Source organism: Aythya fuligula, chromosome 2 (genome assembly GCF_009819795.1).
Source record: "Aythya fuligula isolate bAytFul2 chromosome 2, bAytFul2.pri, whole genome shotgun sequence".
NCBI classification, from domain to species: domain Eukaryota; kingdom Metazoa; phylum Chordata; class Aves; order Anseriformes; family Anatidae; genus Aythya; species Aythya fuligula.
Genome location: NC_045560.1, coordinates 124,547,265 through 124,569,750, shown reverse-complemented (window position 1 = coordinate 124,569,750; position 22,486 = coordinate 124,547,265). Strand labels below are relative to the sequence as shown.

Genomic DNA, 22,486 nt, shown 5'->3' with positions numbered 1-22,486 from the left:
GATTCTATGAAGAAGTGATCATGATAAAATCACCATATCAGAATATATCTACCATACCAGCAGTGGCTTCCATATTATAGACTAGTGAGCCATTCATGTTCATAGGTAAAAAGCTTTTATTAATACTTTGTAGAAACACTCTTTTAAAACATAGGTGATTATATCTCAAAGCTGTATTTCATTTTACAAAATAATTTGCAAAACAAATTATTTTTTCATTTACCTTATGACAAATGCCATTCTTACCTTATCCATCTTAGCATAAGATAAAGGGAAACATTAGATTTTATCTTTGTTTGTTTAAACCCAGATTTCTCAGAACACCACCTTTTTTCAACAGGCTTAACCAACACAAGCAATTATTTAAGATAGGCTTTTGTATACACAAATCAAGCAACAACAACAACAAAAAATAATCCAGAAACTAAAATAGTCACACCTAAAACAACTCACCAGAAATAAATAGTAGCAGGATTAGAACCATTTAAAATTCAATTTTTCCACATGATTCTAACAAAGGACCAGGTGTGCTACAACCATAAGTATGAACTAAAGTCTGAAAAAAAAGAAAACAATACATATACAAAGAAAACTTTGCTAAAGAAAAAGAAACCCTTTAAACCCCTTGGACCTACAGCATCTTAGAATAAAAATTAAAAAAAAAAAATTACATAATCAAATGTTCAGTAGGAAAGATTTGACAGCAGCAATGACTTCTACTTAGTTTTTACAGGGATAAATCTACACTTCACAAGTTGATCACAAAAAAAAGACTGCACATGCTTCACTAGTCACATTTAAAAAATAAAACTGTTTTTATCACTCCAATGTGTGTCTTTCAAACACACAAAGTAAGCATAAGTTCCATTACCAACAAAACCAATTTTATTCCATGGGAAAGTATCAAACTAGTTAAAACTCAAATAGCTGAATCTGGAGATACTGAATAATTCTTTTCAGTTCTATGCATTTTGGTTTTCTTCCTAAGAGTTTATTTTTCTGGCCTTTCCATGGAGATCATTTTCAAACCTTGCTCTGTGATAAACACTATAGAAATATTATCAATTTCACACCCAAGAGAAAGATACCACAAACACTATTGTTAACCAGGGATGAATTTGGTAACTGTTGAGGTTGAAAGATGAATTAAAGGTGATTATTTTGATGAGCACTTTGTGTCTCCTTCGTCCCACCCAAATTATTTTATTTACTCTGGTACAAGTAACTTTGTTTTTGAACTACATACTGTTATATATTAGACCAAGCACATTTTACTTCATACGCTATGTCAGGATTTTGGTCTTTAAATCAATTTTCCAGCACTACCTAAATGTCGTAAGTGAGAAGTCTAACATTAACTACATGCTATGTTACTTATAAATACTAGAAAATCATATTAAGTGCAAATGCATCACAACAACAATAAAGTTCATTCTTGCAAAAACTGAAATTCACCATCAGTTGCTGAATATCAGTGCTTCTATTTTTTTTCTGTACATATTTATTCCCCTACCTATGCTTCAATAACTGCTTTGCCAGCAGGTTTACAAAATTTGGGATAAATTACTGTATGTAAGTGGGTGGCAACAGTCTTTATGAGCAACAGTTGTTATGATTCTGCCACATTTTGACAAGTGTTGCTCTTCAAGTTCACTTGCTTTTACATTAATCAAGATGACATAAGCCAGATATCCCCAATTTGTATGATTAGATGAGTCATATGACAGGCTTACGGAATCACTGACCTAGCCTCAGAAAATTTGGCAAAAAGAAGCATATTTTGTTAAAATGGACACATCTGAGCAGTTTCAAAGACAGCTACTATATCACAGGCTATAATGGGAGGTTTGTACAGCCTTTTTTTTTTTTTTTCTTCTGCATATTACAGTACTCCTTGACTGTCTAAAGAAGATGTTTTCTTCCTTAAATGAGAATTCTTTTTTTTTTTTTTTTTCTCCTTGAAATAAAAAAGTAACAGATCTGTTTCTCATTTCCTCTGCATGTTTCTTTTAAATGATGTGCATATATTTCCAGTCACAGGTTTAAAATTCACATTCTTTGTTACAAGTAACTAAAAAGTGAGCTACGGAGCATCAGTTTAAAATCTCTTAGTAGCTCTTGCAGTTACATGCAGTCTTCAGGATGAATTTCCATATACTCTTACTGTAAAAAAGCACTTATTCTACACTAACAACTTTTGTGAAGAAAAAATAACAGGTTCACAGTATACCGTTTTTTCTTTTGTTTTCTTGTACATCTGCTAATTTTTTTACTGCAACGTTAAGCACTTTGTGCGTCTTTTCAATGGATTAATCTACATTTAGATTAATCACCCCATAAAGGAAAAACATCAGCGCCCCCCGGTGGACACAGCTTCCTTTTGACATTACAGTCTTCAGTATCCAGGGACTGTTTCGTTGTAGCCATTATAACATTCCAGTTCATTAATAATCATATTTAAATCACTTGCTAGACATTCGTGTTTTCTACTCATCCAATACTCTACAGACATATATCTGTAAACTGCAGGATAATTCTCATTTACACCAAACTCTCACATTTGAATTTATTTTTACTATCAAATACATGAGAGGTTTAATGGAAAATTGCGTGCTATGAATTTAGCTCTTTATTTTAGCTGCTTTTTATAGACAATCAGTTGGTAAATTAATGAGAACTAGTAATTCACATTTATTGTATTGGCTGATTATTCTAAAATAGGCTGAAAACTATCACAAACTCGAAAAACAAAAGGAGAGAATGAACCCATAGAGCCCAATCCTACTGCAAATGGATGTAATAGTCCACACATTTTGTAAACGGGCATAATAGTCCCTATAGTGTATAAGAGCACTAAGAAACAGTCCCTCTGTACTAATAATATTTGTGGGGTCAAAGCCTAAATTTGTTCACAGCACTATTCACAGTAAATGTTTTTTTTAAGACTTTTAATACTGCAGAATCATATAAACCATAGGGTTACCCCACAGAAGTCTCACCTTAATATAATAATATCGTATAAATATAATATCACATTAATATAATTACCATCAAAATCATTGGATCATTGGGGTAAGCAGAAGTCACAGTATCCCAATTATAATGCTTTTACAGTATAAATCTTTTGGTCCAGGTTAAAGATACGATTGCAGTACCAACAAGAAAGAGCAGCAAATATACAGAAACACCTGCCAGTATGCCAAAAGCTGCTATTACAAACTTAGAAACCTATCAGTCTATTCTGGAATTGTATTTGTCTCTGAGTACAGAAAGTATCTGAGATCGCATCCCAGGGCTGTCAGTGACAAACTACACCAAATCATTCTACCTGTTATTTTCAGCATGTTATAGGAAGCTTCCTTCTGGAACCAGGTGAAACTTTCCAAGGGAGTCTCAGGAGGCAATGGTATTCTCCTGAGACAGTACTAAAGAGTACTACAGAAGATTAAGCCTATATCAATCATTTTCACAGAAAATCTTAACTCCTTATGAGCAATGAATTTTGTGTATGTCCAAACACTTGTGCTAATGTAATACCCAAGTTATAACTTTGCATTCATAAACAAGTCTTTAAAAAAGCTGCCACTGAAGTCACTGCATTGTGTAAATTAATGGGAACCTGTCTTTATAAGAGAACAGTACAAAACAAGTCAAAACCTTTAGATTTGGAAATAAAGAAATAGAAGATTATGTTATTATGCTCCGTTCATGTACATTGTTCATCATTAAGGGAAGGCATTCCTTATCCACCTGATGGTGTTTTTGTTGTTGTTTGTTTGTTTGCCTTTGATTATTTCTTTTCTTAAACAATACTGATGTGGTAAGAAACAAACAAACAAAGTACACACACACAAAAAACTACATTTACAAAACCATGATCCAAACATGCTACTTACATTTCTTTTAAAACTAAAAGAATTTACACACATCTTTTAGTACCTTGTATCCTACCAAAGTTTCCAGTTAATCCTAAATAAATCCACGTGCTCAATATTGGCTATTCACAGTTTTTTGTTTTGTTTTTGAATTATCCATAAGGATTATTCTCTCTGGAACCCAGGTGTCAATACGATGCTATCACCTAACCTCTAAGAAGTGTTTGCTCCTTCTAGCTAAACAACATGGGTTTCTGTCACACAGTCTTGCATGCCTGTAACTGTTCTCAGAGGGATGACTTTTCTATCTTGTCATTCTCCTATTCCCCCCAAATATGTCAGTTAGGTGTGTTTTGAGAGCTAAATGGGTCAAAGATGTTAGTTCTGCTAACTTTTACTCATACACTCCATCTTCTCATTTTAGCTTCCTGCTTTTGCCCTCAGGGCAAAAGCTACATGTTAACCTTTAAAATCTGTCAGCATTTTTTTACAGTTACTGGTTCTGAAGAAAAAGGAAAAATTGGAACACATTCCCAACCACTTCAGATTATTTCAGTCCACATTAATGGCTCAGAAGAGGGTAATAACTGTAATGGGCTGTAACTACTTGTCTAGGTACTGCTATCTTACGTTTCTACCTATATAGTTTTTCTATTACTTACCTTGGCATATCAACTTCTAAAATGTGGCATAAAAGTGTATTTTCTTCAGAGTGTTTACTTTATCTTGACACTACTCTTCATTGTGTTCTTCTCTCTTTCTTTCCCCCGTTTTCTCTTTTTGTAAGAATAAAACATTTTGCTTCTGAATCCACTTGCAGCTCCTTTTTCCCCTCACATTACCAAGATAATCATGAGGTTTGACAGCAATTTGGCAGTACTAAAGAGCTATTTTCATCAGTAAATGAATCTCCATTCTGGATGACTGAACTTGTAATCAGCTACTGGTTAGTTAAAAGGTCAGCTTGCACCTGTAATTCTTGTTACCAGATTTGAGACTGCTCTCTTCCCTTATTCATCTTATAACATAGCTATATTACTCAATATAAAATGCCAATCTTATGTCTATGATTGTATGGCAAATAGACTTCCTACACAGGTTGTCCAAACCACCTAATATTTTAAACCCTTCTGTATGTCTTCTAATCACACAGAAAGTTTCCTATTTCATTACATATTTCTCTCTTTCATTCTCCTGAAGTCCAAGTCTAATATCTTTGTCACAACCTATATGTTCTGGCTGGCAAAACATTTATCTGCACAGTAGTTAAATCAGATATAGACCAACATTTACTTTCTATTAGTTTCATTTTAAGTATTTTATAAATAGAGCACAGCAAAATTACATTTCAAGGGCCCATGGCCCTTCCTGGGCTTGCAATGCATAGAATCATTAAGGCTCAGAGGGACCTCTGGTCTCTGGCTCAATTTCCTGCTCAAAACAGGGTCAATTGGGTTGCTCGGTGCTTTATCCAACTCAGTCTTGAAAACGTTCAAGGTCACTGACTCCACAACCTACCTGGGCAACTTGTTCCAGGAGTTAAATATCCACATGATGATTTTATTTTTCCTTAATCAAAACTTTGCCTGCCTCAATTTATGCCCCGTGTCGTTCACCCTCCTACTGTGCACCTCAGTAAAGTGTATGGCTCTGTCTTCTCAGGAACCTCCACTTAAGTCCAGGGAAGCTGCTATTAGGTCCCCACGAGGTCTTCACTTTTTCCATGCTAAACAATTCAATTACCTCAGACTTAAGCTGAGTAGGGCCTTTATGAATAATGGACCATCCTAAGAGCCATGTCATCTGCTCTTAACTGTTAGACTTCCTGTAGCACAACTTCCACAATCTCTTTGCTAACACAAGTTATATCCCCTACTGTACACCCATACATACTCTGTGCATTCAACTCTTTTTTTTAAGAAGGGATACAGAAAACATAAGCTATGACAACAGTGTTAATATCTTCCCATTAAAATGGCAATGTGTCTGCTTCTTTACTATACCCTTATTTCAAAACTTCTGTATCCCATCATATCAAAGTAGACACACCTACTGCAGCAGGGGACTGTCAGGAAGGCTGAACTTCTCATTCAACATACATTTCTGATTTTGCTAAGTTCCTTTTTATTTTATTTTATTTATTTATTTTTTTGATAGCCTGGAGAAAGAGGCAAGGTAAGCTTCTATTATTCTCTTAATTCTCTTTCTCTTAACTGCACTATAACTTATTCTCTAAGTCATGGATACTTTCTCTAATTTAATTATTTTAGCCTTTGTAGACAATACTATGCTTACATGAGATTTCAAATCTTCTAAGTACCAGTTCATTGCAGTTTCTACTGGTAATACTAGTTATTCTGAAATATCCACACTTTAATAGTTAATAAATAAATAAATAAATAAATAAATAAATAAATAAGAATTATTGAAGATATAACATTATTCCCTTGTGCCATTACAGTATATGTCAGATTCAATTTCATTTTTCTAGGAATCATACTAAAAAATGACAGAGAAATGAGTTTTACAGTCTGAGCAAAGACTTTATGATCCAGGTACTTCCTCTCATTAAAATTACCCATATCATACTCTGTCTCTTTCCCATACTTGCAAATTCATATTGCAAATCTGTGTGTTTTAAGTCAAATAATTTATTACATATTAACACCCAAGTGATCAGTCTTCTGGAGTTAATAGTATTAGTAGTGTCCGGTATGGCATGTAAATTTCAACCTGTTTTCCAAATTAACTGACGTTCTGCCTTTCTGAAAATTGTCAGAGTTTACCTATATGTTTGAAATGTTCCTTCTATGGCTTCTGTGTTAATAAACCCTAGTGACAATTGCTAATTAAATTATACTAATTGCTGAACCAGATGGTGCTGACTTACTGTGCACTGTTTTTTTGTATTTTGTACATTTAATTGTAGTTATATTAATAAGAAATTATTTCCTAACTATAAATCTTGGGAGATGTAATGTCATGTCCTTTGTCATAGTGCCAGATGACAAACAACTTCCCTGCAAATAGAGGCCAAGTTCATTTGAATGGCAGAAAGCATTCCTTTTTAACAATGAAAATAAAATAAAATAAAATAAAATAAAATAAAATAAAATAAAATAAAATAAAATAAAATAAAATAAAATAAAATAAAATAAAATAAAATAAAATAAAATAAAAACACTGAAACACTGAAAGGATAATGGATTAATATACACACAACTTTTAGATCACCTTATCTTTAACTAAAAGTAGTGGGGGTAGATGATGTGCGAAATTATGGAATCAAAATGTACAGACTACTGGAATGAGCATGATGAAATCCCTTCCCTGTGTAGGTGAACGCTGAAAATATTCACAGGCCCTTTTCTTAAGGATGAGATGGAATCAGGCCTCAAACAATAAATCTGAAGTTAACCATGCATCACTTCCCATCCTATTGGAGGAGTAGGAATAACTAACACAGGGATGAACTCATGTGTATTTGGGGGACAAACAGAACTTTAACAGTATCACACAAACAATAAATAAAGGCATTACCTAACTTTGCATTCCAAATCTAATGGTTGTGTGAAGGAGAGTGAGAGGACAGTGGTGTATTAGGTACCCGGCTTCTCATGACTGTGATGGCAGGCATAAAATCCTAGTCCAAAGCCTCATTTTAGCATTATCAGACTTGAGCTCAACTCCATTAAATACTGTTCTGAAACAGAAAGAAATGTACCTGATCTACTGAGAAACAGCAAGAGAAAGATGGAGAAAATAGCTGAAGCGAAGTATGAAAAGCAACTACTTCTTCTGATACTGTGTCTTCTTACCTGCTTTTGCCTTAGCTAACTTGAGTACAGCGAGTCATTTCAATGTTTAGCTTTCATTGGACTTTTTAAGAAAAAAATGAACTATAATGAGCCTTTTTGTGGCTAGTCGCCTAAAAGCTGACTCTGTCTTTGAGACTAGGTCACAGTTTCGTGAATTTTCATGAAGTGGTAATCTGAGGATATGATTTATTAAAATACCCTTTATTCACTTCCAGCAGTTATTCATATGTCATAACTTAAGTTCTCACGTAAGTGATATTAACCTATAACATGAATTCGCCTTCTCCCCTGTATTTCTACTTTACTTTAATGGTATGAATTTTATCACTGTAAGCTTTCCTTCAACATTTCTGGCATTTCTTATGTGAGCTGCACAGCTCTTAGAGAAACAATTTCTTATCTGACAGAAGGCAGAGGAAGGAGTAGCTTCAGCACTGTCTAATACAGAACTGTTACTAGTTTCTCCCAAAACACTACTGAAAGAACCACAGTACTCCACTTGAGAAGGAAAAAATCGCAAGTCTTGAAAAGCACCCATACAATTTCCCTATGTTCAATGAATTTTAAAAAGAAGTTTATAAGATTATAGATGCAACAAAAATAATATACTATGATTATGAACACATTTTGGTGGCCATTTTACATAACATTATCATTGTTGGGAAAACAGACTAAACAGAACTTTTGAATCTAACTCTTAATAAAAGACAGTAATATTACTGAACAACAACTGCAATTAAAAGCAGTAATTAAAATTATCTTACTATGTTAATTAGGAATTAAACAAATAACCAATGCTCAAATACATTTAAATTGCTAAACTCAACTATCAAATCCCAATAAAAGAGAAAAACTATCTGAATACAGTATAAACTACTGGGAAACAATACCTAATAATTTTTTAAGCATAATGTTTATATAAGCAGGTAAGTTGTTTGTAGGATTCTGAATTTAAAATACTACTTCTTTGGGCTTGGAGTGTTTCAAATGCAATAAATATTTCACTTTAGAAATTTGACACGCTTTCCACTAACTGTACCAGAGCATAAAATTTCCTATGCATTATGAAATGTAAATCAAAAACTATTTTCTGTGACTAGCATTAAATTACAGTTTCAGTAATTGGAAGGCTTCACCAAGTAATGAAAACATCAGAAAAAAATATGAATCTTTGGAAAAAGTTGTGTGATTTTGTGCAGTAGATGAAAACAGCAGTCAGTGTGTCTAGAGATGTCTCCAAAACCTTTCTCCCAACAGACTCCAGTTTAGAAAGGAAAGACAGAAAAACATAATTTGAAGTGTTTCATTTATACTCCTGTCTTTGTTCATTTTGCTTACAATTCTAACTTGTTATATAGCACATACCACGTCAGACATAAACATGATCATGAAGTGGGGTCCTAATAACTAGGAGTTTTCTTGCAGTATTTTTTTCTCTTCCATATATATACAGAGATATATAGATATATATAGATACATCTTAGTCTTCCTTGAGCAGGTGTTTCGTATTTCTCAAAACTTCATGAATCTTATTTCCAGATTAGAGCTTTAAATATTCCTCAAGCCCTGAAGGTACACATATACTTGCAGCTCAAGTGAGTATCGCTAAAAAAAGTTATGCACTTATATCCAGAATAAAAATCACCTTAAAAAAAAAAAAAGGCTTTGCCTAACTTCAAAGAAGACCAACTTGTCATGCATTAGAAACTGAGTAGAGTTGTCTTGTTCTTATTTATTGTCTGTTTTGGAGTGAAAAAGAATTATCAAAAATTTTCCACAGTGAAGAAGTCTTATGTGGAAGGAGTCTGAAATTGTCAAAAAAATGCTAAAGAAGGTTTTATGAAGGAAACTGAATTTAAAAAACAAACAAACAAACAAATAACAGGCAGAAAATGCTAGAATGTTCAAAAGGCCTATTTAAATTGAATTTAGTTGATCCAATACTGTAGTTAACTGCTACAGATTAATAACCTAAAAGATTTGGACACAAAGCCACCAGAAGAACAAACTTTTTCTTCATTTATCTGTATGTCACTGGTACCAAATTCTGCTTCCATGAATCAGTGAGATTTATCTTACAGGTCCAGCTGCTTAAATGCCAGGGACTACTTAAATAAGGTTTAAGTAACATCACAGAAAGGTGTTTGACATAAAGAAGAAATAACATACTTTTCTTATTAATTTACAGCACAATTTATTTTCAGTAGTCTCTCTTCTCAAGGTCATGAATAATTTTATAGAAATTAACTTCAAATAGCACAAACATCAAACACACTTGCAAAGATTTCTGTTGAAGGAGTTTCAGCTGGGCAAGAATGTATATAAACTAGAAGGCAGAATTTCATCACAAACAAACAAAAAAAAAAAAAGCAAGAAAAAACTGTTTTAAAATATTCAAAATTATCACAGCTTTTTGTGGATTTTTTTTTACAAGTCCAGTAATGTCATTTCTCAATGACAACATAATGTAAATGATTCTGCATGTGGAAAGAAAATGTTGCCATTTTGCAAAGACTGAAATTACACTTGCTGGACAGACTGACAGATGACTGTAGAGGGCTTTCACCTCTAGATACTAAAAATAGAGTATCCGGTGTGCATATGTTAGAAAGTGTCTTTAAACAGACTTGACAGGATATGGTAGAAAAGTATGAGGTAGTTGTGACAGTCATAAGACAAGAATTCAGCCACTAAAATCCCTAGAAGGGATACAAATTGTATAGGATGCAGTCCTCAAATATATAGGTTCAGATTATATCTCTTCAAATGATCAAGATACCAGTCTGGGCTGGATGAGCAGACTGAGGTGGACTGAAAACTGGCTGAACAGCTGACCCAGAGGGCAAGTTGTCAGTTGTGCAAAGCCTAGTTAGATGCCGGTAACGAGTGGAGCACCCCAGGGGCCAATACCAGGTCCAGTCTTGTTTAACACCTTCATTAATGATCTTGAAAATGTTATAGAGTGCACCCTCAGTAAATTTGCAGGTGACAAAAAAACTGGGGGGAGCAGCTAATTCACCAGATGGCTGCACAGCCATCCAGAGGGACCTCATCAGGCTGCAGAGGTGGGCTGAAAGAACCTCATGAAATTCAACATGGAGAAACGCAGAGTCCTGCAGCTTGGAAGGAACAACTCCACGCACTAGCACATGCTGGAGGCCACCCAGCTGAAAAGCAGCTCTGTAGAAAAGGACCTGGGAGTCCTTGTAGATACCAAGCAGAACATCAGTCAGCAACGTGCCCTTGCTGCTAAGAAGGCCGACAGTATTCTTGGATGCATCAGACAAAGTATTGCCAGCATGTCAAATATCAGGAAGCACATGTTTACTGTACAGGTGATTGAACAGTAGCACAGGTTGCCCAGAGAGGTTGTGGAGTCTCCCTCATTTGAGATTTTCAAAAGATGTCTGGACATGGTCTTAAGCAAACTGCTCTAGGTATCCCTGCTTGAGCAGTGGAGTTGGACCACATGACCAAGACACTGGCTGCTCTTGGCTTGGACTGGCGCACGCTTCATTGGGTTAGAAACTGGCTGGATAGCCAGGCCCAAAGAGTCGTGGTAAATGGAGTCAAGTCCAGTTGGAGGCCAGTCACTAGTGGCATCCCCCAGGGCTCGGTGCTGGGGCCGGTCCTCTTTAATATCTTCATCGATGATCTGGACAAGGGCATCGAGTGCACCCTCAGTAAGTTTGCAGATGACACCAAGTTAGGTGCGTGTGTCAATCTGCTTGAGGGTAGGAAAGCTCTGCAGGAGGATCTGGATAGGCTGCACCGATGGGCTGAGGTCAACTGCATGAAGTTCAACAAGGCCAAGTGCCGGGTCCTGCACCTGGGGCACAATAACCCCAAGCAGAACTACAGGCTGGGAGAGGAATGGTTGGAGAGCTGCCAGGCAGAGAAGGACCTGGGAGTGATGGTGGATAGTCGGCTGAATATGAGCCAGCAGTGTGCTCAGGTGGCCAAGAAGGCCAACGGCATCCTGGCTTGTATCAGAAACAGTGTGACCAGCAGGGCTAGGGAGGTGATCGTCCCCCTGTACTCAGCTCTGGTGAGGCCGCACCTCGAGTACTGTGTTCAGTTTTGGGCCCCTCGCTACAAGAAGGACATGGAGGTGCTTGAGCGGGTGCAGAGAAGGGCGACGAAGCTGGTGAGGGGCCTGGAGAACAAGTCCTACGAGGAGCGGCTGAGGGAGCCGGGCTTGTTCAGCCTGGAGAAGAGGAGGCTCAGGGGCGACCTTATCGCTCTCTATAGGTACCTCAAGGGAGGCTGTAGCGAGGTGGGGGTTGGTCTGTTCTCCCACGTGCCTGGTGACAGGACGAGGGGGAATGGGATTGAGCCAGGGGAGTTTTAGGTTAGATGTTAGGAAGAACTTCTTCACTGAAAGGGTTGTGAGGCATTGGAACAGGCTGCCCAGGGAAGTGGTGGAGTCACCATCCCTGGAAGTCTTCAAAAGACGTTTAGATGTAGAGCTTAGGGATATGGTTTAGTGGGGACTGCTAGTGTTAGGTCAGAGGTTGGACTCGATGATCTTGAGGTTTCTTCCAACCTAGAAATTCTGTGATTCTGTGATTCTGTGTGATTCTGTGATTCTGTGTGACCTCCAGAGGTTCATTCCAACATTAACTATTCTGTGATCTTCCATGAATGTCTCTAGTCTTGTATATTTACATTTGTCATCTCCACAACTTTCTGTGGCAATGCATTCCACAAAACTGTTGTACTCATCAAGACATACTTCATAGCAACTTCATAGCTTAAAACGTTATCTAATAGATGTCACCTGACTTGATCACAGCTCTTTACTATTTCCCTGACACCAGATGTTCTTGGCATATCCGGAGGTGAGGAGAGAGGTTTGACTGGGGATTGGAGTGAGTGGGCTAAGAAGATCCACCTTCTTTTCCTTCTTATAAATGGTGCTTGGGTGGGAAGAAGCTGCTTCTTATTTATACCTGATGTAAAGCAATCTCTGTATCTCCACAGCCATGAAACATCAGAGTTGTGAGCATTTACAAGTGTAGAAGACTATCTGACAGATCCCATGGTATTGGGATCAGTATCATGTCATAATGAGACCCAATGTATACCAAGTTGCCATGTCCCCCTGCCTTTCTTGAAAAGAAATCTCAGGTATATGGACCATAAAAGTTAGTACAGACATTTAGGTCTCTGATTTAGACAATCAAGGGACTAGGATTGCACACTGTCCCCGCTCTGTTTTCTTGGTGTAGGTTTAAAATAAGCCTTGGTTCCCTATGTGAACTCTACATAAATGATATTTCAGGCTCTTGCACATCATGAGATGTGCGCGGTACACATATATCTCTTGAAAATGAATCATTCTTTTGAAACATTTTATTGGCTCATACATAACTCATTTCAGCTGAAGAGAATCTAGTAACTCTACAATTGATTTTCTCTCTCCCTTTTCCCTTTAGCAATATGAAGCACGATCAGCTTCAGTAGCAACCCATGTTATGCTTATCAAACCAGAAATAACTACACAAGTGTTGCAATAAATGACTAATTCACTTCATAATTTATTCTAACCTTACAAAGAGCCTCTTAACTAAACTGTAAAACTTACTAAGATAACTAGAAGTTACTGACAGTCTAAAAAGTCTAATTCATCAAACATGAATTGTAATATTGCCAACAGTAAAACTGAAGAGCAGGATTCTACTGTTTTAAGGCATTTAACATCAAAGTCTTATTCTTTGAATAACCAGATAGACTGATGTTTAAACTCATATCAGCTAAAAGATTCTCACTGATATTGCTGTCTTTCATTGTAGGACCACAAGATGAACTGAAATCAATGGACTTTGTGAATGACATTAAACACACCTGCAGGTGTCTCTTGCGTCAGTGACTTCATATATTGGCAGAAACAGAAAAATATGGCATTTGTTACATTTTTACACAGGTATTCAGTGACAGGTGTAATACATTAAAAATTGTTTTAAAATTAGTAGTTTTAAAGTTTATGACTTCTCTCTAGAAAACAGATCCTTGCAGATTTGCTTTATTTTTAATTTTTTGAGGGATAGCATAGCAATGCATATATTTTATTAAAAGCAAAAAAGCTAAGGATTTATTGATGCTTACTAACAAGCTAGTCATTGTAGCCTGAAGAAAAACTGCATATGAGTAAATAAGTATCCGTAGCTGCCCATTTTAAAAATAGAAATTCCTTTTCACAACCTTAGCTGATTCTTTGCTACTCTCTTTCTCCTTCCCCTTCCACTGGTCTTCAATATTCCTTACACATTCTCAAGATTAGATCTTGAGCATGGATCACTGTAGGAAAATGGCACGTAACCAACTACAGTAAAGAAATAATTAAACATACATTTTAAAAAGGAAGAATGTGAGAAGTAAGTACCAATACCACTGCAAATACCATTGCATGAAGGAAAGACTGTTTCTTAAATTCACAGAAGATCACTAGTCATCTGTATAGTAACCAAAGTGCCCTCTTTTGAGCTCTGCAGGATTTACAATCTTTTCCACTTACAACACACTTAAGAAATAGCATAAGAATCCCAGAGAGGTATCATCATTTACAAACTGTACCCTCTGTGACAAATATAGTCACTTCTCAGAAGTGCACTATGGCCTTTGTGCACAACAAAGACTAATTAAGAAGCTAAGAACACAAGAGACACAGGGTAAGCATGAAAGACATTCTGGAATCTATAATTATGGTCTAAAAGAACTCTGGGAAGAATAGAATCAGCTATAAGTGAACAGTGACATAAAATTGGAGAACAATTTCAAGAGACCTAACTAAAATGATCAGCCTGTCTTAGGAAGAGAAGAGGAGCTTTTAACTAAAAGGAATCAGGACAATGTCCCTGGAAATGACAGAGCAAGTAGAACCTTTCATCATGTCAATAGAATCTCTCAGTCCTCAAAAAGGCAGCAGTGACTTGGAAAAAATATACCTTTAAAGGATGTCCTGAGTCTGGCTAGGATGGAGTTAAAGTAGATCTTAGTAATCCATATGGTGTTGTGTTTAAGATCCACAACCAAAACAGTGTTGGCAACACAATCTTAGCTATTGCTGAACAGTTGCTTGCACTGCGTCAAGACCTTCTGTGTTTCTCCATCTGCACCACAAACCCCTTCCCTGCTCCCTGCTTCCCTGGTGAGCAGGCTAGGTGGGCAAGAAGTTGGGAGGGGATGCAGTCAGGACAGCTGACCCAAACTAACCAAAGGAATATTCCACATCATATATTGTCATGCTCTGCAATAAAACCTTGGTTTTATTTTGGGGGGTTTCTTTGCTTTACTTTTTTTCCTTCACTTAGTAAACTCTTTTTATCTCCACCCATAAGTTTTCTTGCTTTTGATCTTCCTGTTCTCTCCCCCACCCTGCTGCAGGGTAGTGAGTGAGCAAGGGGCTTGTGTGGTACTTAGCTGCTGTCAGAGCTCAATCCACCACAAAGGAAAGAATTACCTTCTGGAACTTTTGCCTTCAGTTGTTAGCTGTCTATCTAAATTCCAAATCTTTTAAGTTTCAAAGCACCTGGTAATTAAGATTATCAGAAATTGCCTACCATAGAGATAAAAGATTGAAGACAAATGTAAGATCGGACCTTTTAGAAACTGTGGTAACAGTAAATTGCATTTATTGATATTTTTCCTAGAATCAAGTAGCATTATTCAAATGGGTATGAACAAGTATATCTTCCATATCAGACTCTAAAGAAAAGTTCAGTTGTTGTCACCAAATGTCAAATACCTATCACTTAGGAAGTCAACTACATTTCACAAAAAAAAAAAAAAAAAAAAAAAAAAAAAGCTTAAGATTTCATTCATATTAGTGATATCACTTGGTCATTAATAGAGCAGCAACATCATGACTGTTGATATGACAAGTCTGGTTCATATAATGCAATCCTTCTGCTGCACCAGAAATAGCCATCAAGGAGCACAAAAGCATGTAAATGCTTTTCATGATGCAGGAGGTAATGAAAAGGGGAAAAAGTGCCTTTTTCTTTCTCTTTTAGATACATAACATGCCTCTTCTTCCAATTGTTGAAATTTGAAGGAAACAAAAAACTTCATAAGAACAGCTCCATAAAATGTGAATAATCATTTGACCACGACTCTGTAAGACATGAGAATTGAAAGCATGATCAAGAGCAGCTTCCAAAAAATCTGAATATAAGTATTTATTTCCACAGTAACCTTTTTCAGAAATTTCAGTAGGAGGGCAGTAGCAATGCAGGATAGTAGAATCATGCATACACACATTTCACTTGACTTTTGAAGACTGTAAAATGAACCACTTCACACTTGTTTTTTTAACAGAATAGTAATGCTGAATTACACCTTACTAATTTTTATTTTTATTTTTTAAATCTGAGAACATCAATGTTTATTGTTGCACTGAATGTAAAGATTTAGCTTTTGGTGATAAGAACACGAGATAAATAGCTGCCATCATCACTTTCCCTTCATTTGGGTTAAGACAGTGATCACTATCTCTGACTAGACAGAGATAAATTTACCTTCTTCCAGTGGCAGGAAAATACAGTGCTACACTGACTTTTCTGCTTGCTGGTGATCCATACCCAAGGATTAATGTACAACAAGGAGTTTATGATCCAAATAACAACTAACCTGAGCATGAGCAGGTCTGTGCTATGCTGCACATATCACTTGGCTGCAGGGTAAAGTTAGTCTGCTAATCACAAGGGAGAAGACTGTAGTCAATTTCCACTTGGCAGCTATCATAAAAGTGAAGACCATGTTCTCATGTGAACATCTTTTTGTTTGACAATATAAATACCAAATGGAATTCTCTACTTATAAGAAAAGTTAAACTAAATTCTTTATTTTAAGTGCTCTCAGGACCATAATGCGCCTCCATCTCAGCACAGCTGGATCTGTGTAGCATACCATGCCCTTGTTATGCAACACAGGGTTCCCAGCATCTGAAGCGATATAAGATTACCTAAGCTTTTTGAGACAGAAAAAGGGGATATTTAAATCAGCACCTTATGGAGTCTATAACAAATACTGGTGCCAGTGCATTACATCCATCACTGAAGATTTTGCAATGTACAGTACAGCTAGCCTCTGCATGCCAGGGGCCTACTGTCTTCCAGTACTGTCAGCTTCTGTGCATGCACTACACAGCAGATGTTCAACAGGTAATGTTACCGATTTCTCAATAATTTCCAAATAAGAAAAGTCAGCAAAAGGGCACCATGATGAGCAATTCATGCAGCTTTTTCCCACACAATCGTTCTACTTAAACAAAACAAGCTGTGGGCCAGAAAACTGTTCTGAAGATGTAGTACAACTTGTATATCACCTTTCCCAGGGCCTTGCCGCTCCTCTTCTGTCAAATGATATATTCCAGTCACATACTGGAAGACAAGCTTTTGTCCACTTGGGAGAGACAACAAAGAGAAGCAACCTGCTGCTAATACTGGAATAATTTATCAAGTTTAGAGTCTGTTTCCTGCATGTTGCTGAAGTCTAGGAAACAGGGAAATCAGGAATTTTTGATGAACGAGAAGAACTGTACTGAAAGCACTGCAGATTGTGCACCCTTTCACATTCAGACACTCAGAGATTACTGCAAAAACAATATAGGCTATATAAGGAATAGGCTACTGGACACTGCTTTTGTTCGTAAGGTAAAACAACTCAATCTCAATTAAATTCTGTTTATGCCCCCTTGTTATAAAATGTAAATATATCAACTGTCGATCTTTCAGGGGTTTCACAATGATTAAATACTTGACATTTAGGAACCTCTTGAGGAAAGAAAGAAAAAAAAAGAACTTGCAAAAATTAGAACAGTTATTAAAGCAAACAGAACACTTCAGGTATCTCCCAAAGTCATAAACAAAAAAAAAATATTACTTAAATAGCATTTCTAACTTTAAAAATTCTTGTTTCTTACTGCATAACAAGAATTACACATAACAAACATGATGAAGACAACGTAAAAGACTGAACTTTCACTTAAGACTTACACATTGAGCAAAAAAACACCATTACTATGAAAACAGCTCAGAAGAAAATAGATATTTTTACAAGCCCTGATACTGCAAACACTTAAATTTAGCTCAGAAATGTGATTGTTTGCATTGAGATCATGGATATGATGCAAATATGATCTTCCTTGGTATGCTTATCTTTAGAGTGGTGCTTCACAGTTACCTATTATATTCTATGCTGTAATACATAGCATAGCTTAACATTTTTTAACATTGTGAGTATACTTAAAGATTGGACAACAACAAAACATGTAAATGAGCATTATGACCAAATATTAATATTCTGAAAAACAAGACGTAATTTCTTTTCCATCTTCCTTATTTGTTAAAAGTTCAAGAATATAAATATAGGTTCAAGTGTCCAAAAAACAACTCAATATTCTTACACTAAGCCAAAGAATTGACTGTTTTAAAACCAAATAGGACACAATTTGGTGACTGAGTACAATCCACTCCAATGGACATAAGTGTCAACTGAGAAAATAACATGATTTCAAAGTCTTAGTGGACTTGAGCTAAATACAAAGAAAATCTTAGGCCAAAATGTCATGGAATTCCAAAAGGACTGTGGACTTTCACAAAGAACACCTTTGGCTTGCTATATTACAAAACAATACTTGGCATGGCTATACATATAAAATGAGCCCCCGATATAACTTTCAGTCACAGATCTCAATCCCATTACCTTTTTTATATTTACAAATACATGTGATTTTATAGCTACAGTTCTGTTTTTTTGTTTGTTTGTTGTTTTTTTTTTTTTAAAGTCAAGAAGATCCTTTCCATTCTGATGTTATCTGCTAGTAATCTGTGTCAACCACCCACACAGCTGAACGCACTTAAAAAATTACCGGTGTGTTATCAGCCCTCCTATGCATTCTAAATTGCACATAAACAGTGATAACTGAAATAAAAATGAAGTATATTTCTTCTGAAATGCATTCTTCCCATTAGAAGTGCAATAGCTTAGCTGTTTTGAATGTTCCATTCTAGCTAAACCTTCATTGACAATTCTGGTATAATTACTGGGTGTTTTTTAGAAGAAAATGTACCAAAAGTCAGTTTCATACTTTTAATGCCTAAGTCAGTCAACTAAACTTTGACAAAGATTCTCTTAAAGAGAATCAAGACATACACATAAAGATGGAAGTATTTGCTCTGCAGAAACCTGCATTATAAGTAGGGTACAGATCAAAATCCTCTATTATCAATACTGGAATTGATATGTGGTTTCGTTTTTTGTTTTTGTTTTTGTTTTTAAGAAAGGGCTGTATATGTAATGAATAATGAACTCTAAATGGTCATGTAGCTATATGCAACAATGCCCTGCAGTTCAGCGAAAGACATGATTTGGAAGTAGTTATACCGAATCTGTAAAAAGCATCAAAGCAGTTAATGGATTAATGCAGTACATAAGAAAATTCAGTCCCAGTATCACACAGTTACTGATCTAGAAAACACCGCAATGAAAGATAACTATGTTTGCAGAAACTTAATTTTTTTTATGTTACCTTCAAAATAAAATAAAATGCCCTTCCTGTGTAACATTTTATTACAGCCTCAATTTTTGAGCAGTTCTGCAGAGTATAACCTAAAAGCTATACCCAGTATAAAATGTACTATAAGCCCAAAGGAAAACAAGAATGAAAATAAAAATAAAAAACAGTCTTTCAGAAGCACAGAATTTTCAAAACTAATAGGTATATATTGACCTTGCTATCAGTGTTAGTTACTATAACATGGCCATATATAATAACAATAAGCATGGTTATTCATTGGATATGATATGATTTTGCTTCAGAATCTGAGAAGTGCTTAAACAACCTCTACTCAGATCAGAGGTCTTGTTTGTGTCCTTTCAGGAATTTAAGTTGATTTTGCATAAACTCAGCCAGTTTCAGTTAAATGCATGGTAGAAAAATGTACTAAGTTTTACATGGCTTAAAACCAGGAAAAATACCAGGATAAACTCTTACAATTGAGTCCTTATTTAAAACAAAACAAAAGAAACAAAACAAGCAAACATACTGAAATAAAAAACACACTGGTTTGTACACCAATAATATTCCGCACAAAGGTCAAGCCACTAAAAAAGATAATTTGCTTCATACTGACTTTCTGAATACAGATTATTTGAGAGATTCAAGTGGCTAGAGGAAAACCTACACATAGGAGAAGCAAACTTGTACTGGGTACCTTTGGCCTCACTATCCCCACAGAAGTTAATAAAAGATTCTATTCTATGTCACATGTAATGAGGTTAACAACCTCGCTCTCTCTCTTTTACCTACTGTTCCTTCTAAATGCCACAGAATGCCTACTTAATTTTACTTTGGAAAAGTCTTGTGGTTTATAAAAGCACAAGATAGTCATTCAGCTTTCTTTTTACGTTATGATAATAAAGTTGGAAAGATTAGTAAACTTCAGGAAAAAAATAAAGAGATGAGACAGCTACGGACTAATTATGGCGTTCACTGGGATCCACAGATTTCTGGAAATAACAACTGACGCTGTGGAGATAGCAAGACCTTAGACACAAATAGTGTGATTTCCTATAAGAATAAATGAATGGCCCACTGTGGCACAGAAGAGATCCAGCCTATTATGTCTTCTTTTTCAAAAATACAAATAAATCAAGCTTAAAATTACTGGAGAAAAAAAAAAAAAAAAGAAAAAAAAATTTTTTTGTCATCACAGTCAAGCACTGAAACTTGTTGCCCTGAAACATTCTAGTCTCCATCTTTGTAGAGGTTCAAAACCAACTGTTCAACGTCCAGAACAACCTGCTCTAGTTGACTGTTTTGAGCAATGGGTTGGACTAGATAAATCCAGCAGTCCCTTCCAACATCAATTATTCTGTGATTCTATGAAAACTGCAATAAGAAAGCAACAGAAAAATAACAGAATCACAGTAAAGCATCATATATTTTTCTAATTTTTAGATTGGCATCCAATCTGGAACAAAGGGTTTGTGATAGAATTCCCAAATATAAGAATGTTGAGCTGTTCTGAGGCTCTATTATTTCATGTGCCTTGATTCTCAGAAAGTTCTATATGGCAAAAACTAAAACCAAGTAAATAAATAATTGAAGTCTAGGAGTACTTTTCAAGCATCTTATGCTGAAGTTTTTAAAAATGGCAGAAAAGAGAGTAATTAAATTTCTACAAAAATTTCATCCTTTTGTAAATGGCAGTTCCAGGAAAAGGAGGTTGCAGTGAGCATAGAAGTTTCTAGAGTGTGATTTAATATGTAATACAATCTTTTGGAAACATTACAATCTAATCCTCTGTAGAGGTTATTAATTAATATCATGCAAGCTTTATGTAGTTAGTAAGTCTCAAAAAAACTCAATGAAGTTAGGACTGTGAAATGTCTAAGTAAAAGAAGAACAAGATAAAAGCCTGTAAAAGTTACTTCTGCTCTTTGTACTTAAGTATGTTCTCCAAGATGAACCTTCAAGTGCATTATGTAGGAAATCAAATTAATTTTACTTTAAACACCTGAAATATTTGATACTTGCATGGAATTTTGATGCAGCTGGCAGTTTCTTCACATATATATATGGCCTTCATGACATTCCTGAAAGTCGTAAGTTAAACCTTAAGAACTATCACACAGTTACTGGATATTTCAAAAACAGGAAGAAGATTCAAACTAACCTGTGTGTGATTGGATACTACACTTTTAAGCTTAACCTCTAATTAAAAAAAGAAGCATCAGAAAATACATATAATTTTTTGCAGTTACCCAGCAGTTCCATTGCATCGTCTTCATTGTCAATATCTTCTTCAGTTACAGATGGAGCTGTGCTGTGAGCTGAATCAAAGGAGTCCTGAGAAAGCATGGCAGCCAGCAGTTTCTTATGTTGTTGTTGTTGCTGTTTCAGTCCTTTGCTCTTTGGCTCCATTTTTAGGCTGCGAGGGAGGAAAACAACTTTCTCTTACTGATACTGTCTATAAAATATGTCACACATTTTTCAAATCACTGTAGCCCATGAAGTCATCCAGATCTGAAGGTTAGCACCATCAGACCACAGAAACCTACTGGTAACCTCTCATGCCCTGATCATTAGATGCTATAAATCAGACTGTGCTTTTAGTTCTTACCTACAATTTTGACTGAACAATGATGGGAAAATTTCCATTGACTTTATGGGTATTTATCAAGTCTAAATAAGTTACATACATAACAGGATGTTAATTACTGATGAGTATTGTTAAGGCATTGGTCGCACAACAACAAAGCTGAGAACAAAAACTACTCCACTGTGTAGTTATGTTATCACAATCACATAGGATTAAGGTTTTCATAGTTACAACAATCTTCATTATAGTTTCTTGACTTGTGCCCCTAACCTAAGTAACAGACAACTGAACTGCACAGAAGTTAGCAGAAGGGTCTAAGGCAGGAATTGCTATAGTTAACAATTTCAAACTCCTTCTAATCTCAAGATAAAGACAATGAGAAAGAAGTAGGAGGGTATCAGGAATACCTCAGGTTGTCATAGCTTGTTGCAGGAAGATGGATATTTTGCAAATTATGAAATTCAGTATAATCAATAGATCATTTTCCCTGCAAAAATAAACACTAATAAGATAAAATGGACCTTGGGGATGTAGAGCAGGTTTGGGGTTTAGGACATGTTGTTATGAATAGGGCCTCTGTGAGCTCCAGTTCATTTCATGCTCTGAGATACAAGAACATCAAATGAAAAACCACCCAAAATCCACACTGTGTACATTCGCTGCCCCTTAGGGAAGTTTCCCAAGA

General features: G+C 35.8%; 1 protein-coding gene across 2 annotated transcripts in view; it reads right to left on the bottom strand.

Annotated features, from left to right (window-relative positions):
• C2H8orf34 (chromosome 2 C8orf34 homolog) overlaps window positions 1-22,486 on the bottom strand; it is a 172,327-nt gene that overhangs the window by 79,893 nt on the left and 69,948 nt on the right. For both annotated transcript variants that reach the window (XM_032180823.1, XM_032180824.1), the window contains one exon: window positions 21,464-21,630. In XM_032180823.1, the coding sequence (XP_032036714.1) occupies window positions 21,464-21,630 (167 nt within the window). The remainder of the gene's footprint in view (window positions 1-21,463; window positions 21,631-22,486) is intronic.